The sequence below is a fragment of the Brassica napus genome, chromosome C9 (genome assembly GCF_020379485.1).
Source record: "Brassica napus cultivar Da-Ae chromosome C9, Da-Ae, whole genome shotgun sequence".
Lineage (NCBI taxonomy): Eukaryota > Viridiplantae > Streptophyta > Magnoliopsida > Brassicales > Brassicaceae > Brassica > Brassica napus.
Genome location: NC_063452.1, coordinates 61821942 through 61833765, shown reverse-complemented (window position 1 = coordinate 61833765; position 11824 = coordinate 61821942). Strand labels below are relative to the sequence as shown.

At 43.5% G+C, this 11824-nt stretch overlaps 3 protein-coding genes across 3 annotated transcripts; 2 read left to right on the top strand and 1 right to left on the bottom strand.

Moving 5' to 3' along the window:
- Nucleotides 1-1224: 1224 nt before the first annotated feature.
- On the top strand, nt 1225-2348 carry LOC106446107 (protein LURP-one-related 10-like). The gene is made up of 3 exons (XM_013887789.3): nt 1225-1702; nt 1785-2000; nt 2104-2348. Exons 1-3 carry the CDS (start codon nt 1415-1417, stop codon nt 2236-2238), a joined length of 639 nt encoding a protein of 212 aa, XP_013743243.1. The 5' UTR covers nt 1225-1414; the 3' UTR covers nt 2239-2348.
- An 872-nt stretch (nt 2349-3220) lies between these two features.
- LOC106448299 (probable xyloglucan 6-xylosyltransferase 3) lies at nt 3221-5215 on the top strand. The gene has a single exon (XM_013890201.2). The coding sequence runs from the start codon at nt 3523-3525 to the stop codon at nt 4885-4887; it is 1365 nt and encodes a 454-aa protein (XP_013745655.2). The 5' UTR covers nt 3221-3522; the 3' UTR covers nt 4888-5215.
- LOC106446102 (formin-like protein 20) lies at nt 5152-11737 on the bottom strand. Its single transcript, XM_013887783.3, has 17 exons — nt 11367-11737; nt 10244-10935; nt 9837-10058; nt 8120-9756; nt 7883-8003; nt 7659-7730; nt 7468-7566; nt 7299-7340; nt 7107-7187; nt 6985-7035; nt 6823-6904; nt 6595-6689; nt 6420-6491; nt 6225-6341; nt 6026-6094; nt 5863-5929; nt 5152-5754 (listed from the first exon to the last, which is right to left on the bottom strand). Exons 1-17 carry the CDS (start codon nt 11437-11439, stop codon nt 5594-5596), a joined length of 3753 nt encoding a protein of 1250 aa, XP_013743237.1. The 5' UTR covers nt 11440-11737; the 3' UTR covers nt 5152-5593.
- Nucleotides 11738-11824: the final 87 nt, after the last annotated feature.

The following is an 11824-nucleotide window of genomic DNA, read 5'->3' as shown; positions in this document are numbered from 1 at the left end:
CAACTAGAGAACATTATTCTATGTACTGAATATTCAAATACGATTACGTTTCTTACTATTCAACATAGATTTGGAATATGAACTGAACGAATAAAGACTATTCTTCCAACATCCAAAAAAGAGAGAGAGAGATACTCCGGCGTACGGTCGGCGCGTGAGCGTCCGTGCCGTCGCCGGAGCACTTTGTTCTTCATGGGTTTTGGTCCTCTCCGCTTCGTCTTCACAGTTCCGTTATCGATTGCCTTGTCGGAGCTCTGAAGCTGAGGCTCTCCTCTGTAGGTGGCTCGGCTTTGGAGTAACGACGCGGTCGGTTAAAGGTTCCCGGAGATGGAGCGGTTTGCATGTTCGGTCAGTGTTTTCTCGAGAGATGGAGGCTACATTAGATCCATCATCGCCGGTCTTCATGCGGGTTGAGGGTGGAGGCTTTTACAGTTTCACCGACTCCGCTTTAGTGTCCGGGAAGAGGAGGCTCAGGCAGTTCTTTCTTCGCCGGCTTTTGGTCACGGAGAGTGGAGGCTCACAAAGCTCCGCGCTGCCGTCGTGGAACCCCATGTCTTTGGGGTGTAGTAAACGGATCGAGGTTTAGAAGGGTGATGTGCGTTGTGGGTCAGAGGTGGCCCTGTGGGTCGTAGCGGAGGAGATCTCAAGAAGAGAAAGCTCTCCGGCGACGGTAACGATGTAGAAGAGAAGGATATCGGTGGCTCTCGTCTTGCTTGTCTAGGGTTTCCGGTGATTCAATGGCGGAAGAGATCTCGTTCAATCGATTGAACTCTCCGCCGGGAAGACAAGGCGGCGCAGAGGAGCGATGGTCCCGCGGAGGCTCTGTAGTATCGGAGCTCCGGCGAAACTCGGAGACGGTGGAAGGGTCGGTGGCTGTGCGAGGATGGGGCGTTCAAGTCGAGGCGGGCGACGCGTGGTGGGCTGATGAGCAGGATTCGTACACGTGTCTCTTCCCATGCCTCCTTGGCGCCCGTCTTGGTCAAGCCCGACCTAGCAGTTTGGGCTTTTGCCCTTGTCTTTATTCGGGCCTCGGCTCGATTTTTTAGTTGCCCAAGTAGTTCAATGGGCTTTTTGGATCTGTAATATGGTGTACTCGGGTTTTGGCCGTGGGCTAGGCCCATTGGATCAATAAAAATAATAATTTGGGAAAAAAAAAAAAGACTATTCTTCCAATTATTAAAAAAAAAATACAAAACCCGTGTTGAAAAAATGAGATGGGGTGTGGCTAACAACGCACGCTAACACCATCTCTTCAATTTCTATGTTGTTTTTTTTTTTTTTTTTTTTTTGAAACACTATGTTGTCTATATAACACATACACAATGAAAGAGGTTTAAAGTTTGTAACTAATCAAACTCAACAGATATCATAAATAAATAGTGAACTAAATAACAGAAACTCAGAAGAGGAAGCAATGGCAGGGACTGATTCGTATCAGCAAACGAGCTATGGATTTGCGATCGGAACACCCGTGGCTACACATAACACGAACGCTGCGGTAGTGAGTGACGTATTCTGCTGTCCGTACCCGCTCCAGCTAACCGTCAAGAAGAAATGTAAAGGACTAAGCGGTGCGAAGCTAGAGGTGGTGGACCTCAACTCTAACGTCGTTCTCCGCGTCGACGGTCCTCACGACAGCTTCAGCAAGAAACGCGTCCTTTGTGACCCCGCGGGTTACCCTCTTCTCACCATGCGCGAGAAGGTAACAACTGTATATATATTATATTATATACTAACAAATATGATTCTCATGTAGCAACATCTCATAGTGACCAAAACTATAGTTGACGTCGTTACATGATGGATGGACGGTTCACCGACGAGAAGGCTCAGATCCAAGGGAACTGATGTTCACGGTGAAACGTTCTCATGCTCTTCAATGGAGAGCTCGCCTCGATGTCATCTTTCAATCTCATTATCTCCCTGGAAACTTCAGCGTTGTAGGCACTTACTTCGACGACTCAGCCAAGGTCTACCATTCCAACGCTGTCATCGCCGAGGTATTGCACAAAACAACATATCCAATAGCACGTTTCATTCCTCGGTCTACGCATGAGAATTTGTCAAAATCTTGTGTTTATAGTATTTGTTTGTCATAATCAGGTGAAGGAGAAGACGACATTTGGAGGGTTTTTCAAAGGGAAACAAGACTTTGTGGTTAGAATAAATGCAGGCGTTGACTATGCGTTTATTGTCTCTCTCCTCGTCATTTTGAACGAGACCAACACAATCTTTTAGCTCATCCATGTCATCATTGTCTTGTTTAGTTTGTGTATCTGACTATTACATCTTTTATATTGTTACAGTTCTATTTATCGTTTATGCCTTAGGAAAAATGATTGTGTGTTTACATGCTTGTGATTTGGATATTGCATAATCTTGTTGCTCTGTTGATGTGTTCATATATTTTATATTTGTATAAACAAACCATAAGATTTATTGTGCAAAGAGAAAGTAGATCTAAGTCGGGGTCCGGCGAGTGGCCGGCGCGTGCCGTCGTCGGAGCGCCTCGAGTTACCATAGAAGTAGTTGGTTCTCGTTTTCCATCGTCTCCTCTAACCTCTGCCTTGCCTGAGCTCTGGTACAGGCCCCACCCGTGGCGGATCTGCCACTGGAGTAAAGGCGCAGTCGTGTGGAGAGTGGGTGCGATGAAGCTTGTCGTTTGGTCCATGGTAGTTTTGTTTCTGGGAGGTGGAGGCTCTTACAGCTCCTTCGCCGCCGGCTCTTGTCTCCGAGGGGTAGAGGCTTCGTCAGCTCCGCCGTCGTCGGTTCTGTATCCGGGGTGTGAAGGTTCCTTCAACCTTGCATCGCCGGCTTTTTGGTGGGCCAGTTCTTTTGATCGGTTGTGGATTATGTGGGTGGTTCGTGTGGGTTTCTTGGCTTTCGGCTTGTGCGTTTCAAGTGGTTGTCGGCTTTCTTTTAATCGGATGAGATCTCGATTGGATCGATGCAACTCTCCGGAACAAAGATAAAGCGTTGAAGAAAGGTGTTGGTTTCGACGGAGGCTTTTCGGTCTTCTGAGCTCCGTCGTAACGAGTTTTGCGGTGAGGCGGACCCGGCGATGTTTCCAAACGGTGACGGTCGAGTTGAGACGGAAGAGATGCGTGTCGCTCCGACGGTTCTGATCATTACACGTATCCGGTCTCCTAGACGCGTGGACCAGCCGAAGTCGTCGGGTTCCTCGTGGTTTGGGTTTGGATCTCAGGCCCATTAACCGTGACCCTCTCTTCATCGGTATTAAAAACATTGAGGGAAAAAAAAAGATGTATGTGGTAAAAAGTTAGTTATAGATTTTTTCCCAACATTTCGTATAATAATATAAAGTTTATAATGACTTATATATTGTGCAATTAGTTGCGTGTGTCCGAATCAGTTAAGACATGAATCTTGATGGTCCGAATCGATCTCAATCTCTTCCCTAAAGCTTACTTGACATACAAGACAACAACAATGTCTCCTTAGATCAACAGTCTTTCGCGTCTCTTTCACCTTCACAGTCTCTCTCTCTCTCTCTCTCTCTCAATGGGTAAGGAAGACGGATTCAAAACTCAGAAGCGCGTCTCAACCGCTGCTTCCGGAGTTCTTCCGACGACGATCGCGACTCCCGGAGGAAGAAAACCACCGCCACGTGGCAAACAGATCAAGAAAACCTTCAACAACCTGAAAATGACCATCCTCTGCGGCCTCGTCACCATCCTCGTCCTCCGCGGCACGATCGGCGTCAACTTCGGAAAATCCGACGCCGACGCCGTCAACAAGAACCTAATCGAAGAAACCAACCGCCTCCTAGCCGAGATCCGATCCGACTCGGATCCAACCGACCCGAACGAACCCCCCGACTCGGACCTCGACCTCAACGCGACCTACACTCTCGGCCCCAAGATCACCAACTGGGACCAGCAGCGAGCCACGTGGCTAACTCAAAACCCTAACTTCCCCAGCTCCCTCGCCGGGAAACCTAGAGTCTTGCTCCTCACGGGATCGCCTCCGAAGCCTTGCGACAACCCCATCGGCGATCATTACCTCTTGAAGTCGGTGAAGAACAAGATCGATTACTGTCGGATCCACGGGATCGAGATAGTTTACAACATGGCTCATTTGGACAAGGAGCTCGCTGGTTACTGGGCGAAGCTGCCGATGCTGAGGAGGTTGATGCTGTCTCACCCTGAGATCGAGTGGATTTGGTGGATGGACAGTGACGCTCTGTTTACGGACATGGTGTTCGAGGTGCCTTTGTCTAAGTACGAGAATCATAACTTGGTTATCCACGGGTATCCGGATCTGCTGTACGATCAGAAGTCTTGGATCGCTTTGAACACTGGCAGCTTCTTGTTTAGGAACTGCCAGTGGTCTTTGGATCTGCTTGACGCTTGGGCTCCTATGGGCCCAAAAGGCCAGATCAGGGAAGAAGCCGGGAAGGTGCTAACGGCTTATCTCAAGGGGAGACCGGCTTTCGAGGCGGATGATCAGTCTGCGTTGATCTATCTTTTGCTTTCGGAGAAGGACAGGTGGATGGGGAAAGTGTTTGTGGAGAATCAGTACTATCTTCATGGGTTTTGGGAAGGGTTGGTGGATAGGTATGAGGAGATGATGGATAAGTATCATCCGGGGTTGGGAGACGAGAGGTGGCCCTTTGTGACTCACTTTGTGGGGTGTAAACCGTGTGGGAGTTATGCGGATTACGCGGTGGAGCGGTGCTTGAAGAGTATGGAGAGAGCTTATAACTTTGCGGATAATCAAATGCTGAAGCTTTATGGGTTTGGTCATAGGGGGTTGTTGAGTCCTAAGATCAAGAGGATCAGGAATGAGACAATATCTCCGTTGAAGTTTGTAAACAGGTTTGATATTAGGAGAGCAGCGCCGCTTAAGATTGAAGCAAGGAGCTAGCAGCCTTTGGTAAAGTACAATCAGTTCCTTTTAGCTGAAGAAAAATGCTAAATATGATTTGATTATAGCTCTCCAATGTTTCAAAGCTCAGTTTTGTTTCCGTTATGTTTGTGTAAGTCGTGGAGTAACTCTGGACTTGATGTTTTATAGATAGAGAGAATAAACTTGCAAAAGAATATAAGCAAAAGACACGAAAGAAATTCTGTTACAAAAGCTGAACTATCCTCAGTGCAAAACCATGGCGTTTCTTTCTTATGTACAAACAGTTCGAATGTTTTGTTTTATTCGTCTACACTACATAATGAAAAGAACATTGATATTGTTGGTATGATACATACTTACACACTCAGTAGACTCTACATCTCTCTTTAACTCAACCTGAAGCCTATACAACACTTACAATCTATCAACACATTCCTCTAATCAGGACAAGAAAAAATAAATAAACAGGAAATAGTTCTTATTCACAAGCTAGATAGAACTAATCAATGTGGAGTTAGTCATGTAACGTGAGTGGAGGAAAGACCTGTCTCCTTATCTTCCAATGGTTCCTCGATAGCCCACCCAGGAGAATCTCGCTCCCATTAGGACCTGAGCTTGTTTAAACCGCTCTGTGCCACTCTGCGGATAGGTTACTTGCACCGCCCCCACTGGCATACAAAACCAAATTGGTTCTCTTTGAGAAAAAAAGATTTATGTTTTTGTGTCAGCTATCATCAACTGCTCTTTTTTTTGTGCGACTGACTCCTTTCGCCTTCTCCATTTCCGCTTCCTTCGCTGCTTTTTTCTTCTCCAACTCCACTTGCTTGACATTCTCTTCGTGTGCTTTCTTGAACAACCTTATAAAATTCAAGAGGGTTGCAGTAACTGCACCAATCAATCACCAAACATTGTTATATTAGCTATATAATAAACAATGAACCACTTTCTAATGTAATGCACAAACGAGGATAAGGTTAATATCCTGCTCCAAACCTTGTTCAAATGTACAGTTTTTCGGATTCTCCCCAAAATAACACGAAAGTAAATCAGCATTCTTTCCCTGTCCATTAAAAACAACAACATTGGTGATCAACATTTCAATGTCCATTATAAAACAATATTGCAATTAATCATATCATTATTTTCTGAAAATTACCACGTCAGAGTAAAGACTCTTTACAGTTTCCACTTCATCCTCAGCAAATGAAATGAACTCCTTCAATGTCTGTTATCAAAAAAGATAAAACTAGGTTTCAGCATCTGGAAGTAGCTAACTCGGAAAAAAAAAAACTCAAAAAATTCATGATTTGATCAAAATTTGTAAAATAAAGAAGAAGAAAATAACAACAACTTACTTTACGGAAAACTTCAGAAAGAGGAACATCACTTTCGGATGCAGTGAGCTCCTGCTTCAGTATCTCCAACCCTTTGGATATAGCTTGCATTTCCTCAGCTAGAGACTTCAATTGTATCTGACCAGAGGGAACAATCAAATGATGAGCTAAATACAACTAAAGAGTAGAAGACAAATAAAGCACAAACTCAAAAACCTTTGAAGCTGATTCAAGACTTTCAAGATCCTTATGGAAGTCCAGTAGATCTGACGCCTTAGTAGCAATGACCTAGAGAAACAAAGAAAAGGGTTTCAAGATTATATATCCCTTCTAAAACATAATCTAGAGGCTGTTTTTTTTTTTTTTTTTTTTTTTGCGATTGTATTTTTACCTTGCAGAGATAATGCATGAGAGTGGTATTGCTGTTAACAGCACGTGTATCGTTTAATTTTAACAAACTGTCCAACTTGAATGCTACTGCAGCGCCTGTAGAAAGCAGAATCAACCACAATGGATTTGCGTTCAGACAAAAACAAGTATATGATGCAATGAAACAAAGGCCCCACTCTTGAATCAAGCTCACAATAAGATGTTGAATAAGAATAACATAAAAGCTTACCCCTTGCAGTTCCCTGGTTCATTATGTTCCCCAGGTAAAGAATCCTTTGTATAATTTCTTTTAGCTTTTCTGAAGTACGGATCTGATTAACAAGCAATGAGGAGAAAACGTCTAAGAAAGAGAAATGCATTATGGACTACAGAAAAATCTAAACTCTCTAACCTCCACACACGCAGAAATTACCACATTTAAACTTTTCTTGAATTCTGTAATCTGCACAGAAATCATTATTAACAATTAAGCCCAAACAGTATAAGAGTTTTATAGACACTGATGAACCGGACCTGAGTGCTGAACTGAATCTTGAAGGAAAAAACTCTCATCTTTGATTCTACTCGTGGCACCTTCATTAGCTCCAGGAAGTACTGTGGTAACATAATGGATGCGAGACCAAAACGCATTAGCTAAGCAAAATTGTTAAAACTATTTTATGGTGAGAAATAAAAGATTATGGTAATCTCATGATCTAACCAGACCTGCTCACACTTTCCCAACATTTCCTTGTCACCAGTGTAGTTCTGCAGTAAAACAGTCAATTACAACCAAGATTTATAAGGAACTCGTGTCCGTAACAAGTGAATAATGGTAACAACTACGAATAATACATATAACAAAAGACAAGTAAATAATGGACTCAGAATAAACCTTAAGAAGCTCCATCTCTTCATTGGTTGGACAAAACTTTACAAGGTTCTCTATCTGATCAATATCTAATACAGTATCATCCATCGCCAGAACTGCAGCCTGGATGATGCCAAGAAAATTGTGAACAAATGTATAAGAGAGATTAAGCAGTAATGACTTGTAACTCAACTAAAGTAGGTTTTGGAGCTTACCATCATATCAGGCAGTGGCATCTTTACTTTCGCAAGCATAATTTCCGTGTTATTGGCTCTCCTAAGGTCAATCTGTAAACAATAAATAAATCAAAATGACATATATATACCTTATGCAGGTAGCAATCACAGCATGTTTTCTGTCACTTGATTATAATAAGTACATGACCAAAGTCGAAAGAGCATGTTATAATATCTGTCGACAACCGAATCTTTAACATTACCAGTTGAATTTTTTCAGGTTTTGGCTCTAACGGTTTTCTTCGACCTCCAGATTTATCAGCCGGTTTTGGCACTGTAGCAGGGAAAAGCGTCTCTATTTCTGATACATCAAATTCATGTGCACTAGCATACAAAAGAAATGTGATGATTAGATGCAAACCAATACCATTAAGTCAGAATTTTGTAAGGGAGGAATATAAGAGATAAAGGAATATGCAAAGATAAAGTTAGTTCAATACATTTTCCCTACTCCCCGTCTCTCGAACTCGTACCATAAGCTTCCCTGCAAGGCCCTTGCTAATTTAACCCAATATAAGGGCTTTAGAGAAGACCTTTTTTGAATTGACGGCCCCACACCTGGACGTAAAAGACCACGCCCTCTTCCACCAGCAACAGGTCTTGGTCCAGGGGGTGGAGGAGGTCCAACACCTGGAGGTCTTGGCCCAGGAGGCGGAGGAGGGGCTCCTCCACGCATCGAAGGAGGAGCTGGTGGCAGTGGGGCTCCTCCACGCATCGGAGGAGGTGGTGGAGGTGGAGCACTCATTGGTGTCGGAGTTGGAGGTGGAGGGGGAGGTCCACCAGACCTAAATGGAGGTGGTGGTGGAGGTGGAGCACTCATTGGTGTAGGAAGTGGAGGTGGAGGTCCACCAGACCTAAATGGAGGTGGTGGTGGAGGCGGAGGCCCACCAGAACTAAATGGAGGTGGTGGTGGTGGTGGTGGAGGGGAAGTTTTACTAAAAGGAGGCGGTGGTGGAGGAACTGGAGGTTCATAACTTGGAGGAGGTGGCGATCCATAACTTGGGGGAGGCGGTGGAGGAGGAATGATTGAATGTGCTTTAGTGAGAGGAAGAGGAGGAGGTGGAGGCGGCGGTGGAGAACCGTAAGATGTAGAGCATGTCTCATGAGTTTCAAAACTCGAAGTATCCACAGTCTTCCACGGTGGTGGAGGTGGTGGTGGAGGAGGCAACATGGTTTCACTGTTTTTCCTGGCAGATGCAAACGGAGGTGGGGGAGGAGGAGGAGGCGGTGGAGGCAACATGATCCCACTGTTTGGTCTCTCAAATGCAAACGGAGGAGATGGTGGAATCTGAGGTGTTTGAAAGAAGCTGTCATTTTGGCTCGGTGGAGGAGGTGATGCAGCTGCTTGCGAGGCGAGTAAAACTGATGTAGCATCACTAGTTAGAGAAATCATATATGGAGGTGGAGGTGGATGCGCCTGATGTGTAGAGGCAGCGGGTAGAGAAACTGCATCAGGCTTAGCCATTCTTACATTAGGACCCTGCGTTTCTTGCTGCTTAGACTTTGGTTTGAGTGAATCTCCAGCCAGTTTTGCATTTGCTCCGTCTTGTGTTTTCTCTGAAATGGGGTTGTTGATATTGGTATTTGTTTCCTGAGTTGTAGGCTCTATATCATTCGGGGAATCACTGCCTTCTACATTATTTTCCTTTGCTTCCAGTGTCCTTCTCTCTCGCTGCTCATCACCATCGTCTATTCCTATTTCCTTCACTGAGTCAATATTGGTATCTGCCTTCCCATCTGACCTATACTGTAAATCATCAACAGCGATATCTTTGACTAGATCTATGCTAGCCTCCCCATGCACATCATGTTTATGATTTGAATCATCAGATGCACAATCTAGAAACGCATTGGGTTCCACGTCCCCCTTCCACACCTCTTTACCCTCAGAAACTTCTGAAGCAGTATCAACAACCCCAAAACTATCTGAGTCAATCTTATGGTCATCAATCACATGGTTAAAAGTCTCCTCCACCTCGTAAAATTTTTCAGGTGAAGTGATATCTTCCTTCTTATCTTCTGACATTGGAGCTGTTGCGATAGTAGGCACCACAGCATCAACACCAGAAAAAAGTACCTGATACATATATGAGCATGCATTCAAACTTAACAGACTCATTTGACGGATGATCAGAGAAAATTTCACAATGGCCTTACCTCTGCCTTGAATTCCCCTGGGAACTGGTCCTTGGCATCCCAAAGTATATCCATCTCATCGCTTTGGACATTTAGAACATTACCACGTACAAATGCTGTGTTGAACATGATTCTAAAGACCATCTCCTCACGCACCAAATCATCATGCAAGTTTATTAATTCCAGAACAATATCCCCTTGAACATGGCACTGGATATCTAACTTCACCTGGATACACTCTTCCTGCAGATAACATCAAAATAATGAACATTACTTTCTATAGAAGCGCTTAGCTGGTATAATAAATCACACATAATAGATAGATGTGGAGACTACACCACCGTCCAAAGTTCAAATGGAAAGTATATATTAGCTAAACAATGCCTTGTGCATAGTGTCATTCAAAGATAAAATGGTTTGAAAAGTACCTGTTGGTAGAGGCGAGTGTGTGTATCTGTCTTTGGTGTGGAAAAGAGAACTACTGAACTCTTGTCGGCTCTAGCTTTAGGGTCCTGACCATAAACCCGTAAAATCGGTCTGCAACCTTTACTTCCCTCAAAACATGGAAGATCACTGAGAATCAAGTAATCCAAAAGAAGAGGCGTGTCTGAAGGAGGCCAATCAACTCTAGAAATGTACTGAAGATATCTGAGTTGAGAAGGCTGAGGGTTTAGAGGAGACAATATCTTAAGAAGCTCCTTGGGAGCCTGTCTGTGCACCATCTCGAGAGTCTTCATCTCCCCCTGATACTGCTTTCTGTATAGTAGTAGCCCTGCTAACATAAACGCAAGAATAGGCCAACCACCTCTTTCGCAATGCATCAACAGAAAATTCTGTTGATCTTCCAAAGATAACCAGCTCTCGCTCGATCTCAAAAAGTGATGGATCATTTCGAGAGGTAAAAGAGGGCAACTCTCGTACTGCAGAGGATATTCCATAACCGTCATGTTGTACGGAGACAAGACATCTGATATTTGACTAGGCTGTTCTCCTTCTTTAAAGTTAAACACCATGAAAGAGGCGTTTGGGAAATGTTTCTGTAGCTGCGCCACGATGCCGCCCAAGTACAGTTTGTACTCATCCTCTCCCATGACATAGCTCGAGAAACAACAGTCAAAAACTGCAAAAAAAAAAGATAACCAAGAGAATAACATTAGAGAAGCTATTAGGGATGAAATATCACACCGGAAATTTAAGGTCAATCCACTTATCTCCAATTCGTTTTTTTAAGTTGGAAGCTCATAATAAATCTAAATCTAACAGTATCAGAACCCATATCCTATATTACTAATATAATCCATGATAAACCCAAATCTAACAGAAGCAACTCTTAAAACGTGGAAACTGCTTCAACAAGGCATATGAAGTTATAAACAAATCGTCTAGCTCTGGAAGTGGAATGTAGCAGCTCAAACAGGAAACTCTTTTTCAAAGAATCATCGTCAGCCTAAAGCAATCAAAGTTCCAAAAAAAAAAAAAAAACCTCAACCATCCAGAAGCTCGTAGCAAAAACTGATCCTAGAAACAGAGAAAAAACATGGGAGGATGTACCATAAACACGCTCCGAGATCTCGAGAAGGTGATCGGGTGGCTTTTTGTAGAATAAGCGACGGAACATCGCCATTCGATGGGATCCAAACCGTCGATTTAGTCAAGCAACAAGCAGATTATTCTCGTCTGATACTTGTTTTCCTAAAAGAATATAATGATCTATATGTACAATACTGAAACTCCTCTGGAAACCAAGAACCTTGGAAGCTATTCAAGAGGGAAGTGACAGTTAGATGATGAATCCTAAGAACTTCAGGTGAAATAAAAAGGGGAAGATGGCGGAGAAAGAGGATGAATCAAGCTAGAAATCTTCCAGCAGTTTTTTTTCTTGATCAAATATTTGTTTTATTTTTATTCCTTAATTAAATGTAGAGTTAATTAGGTGTACGTCCATTAATTATAGCGAAAATTAAAGTATTTTAGAATTACTTACCGAACCTATTAAACGTAGTGGACTT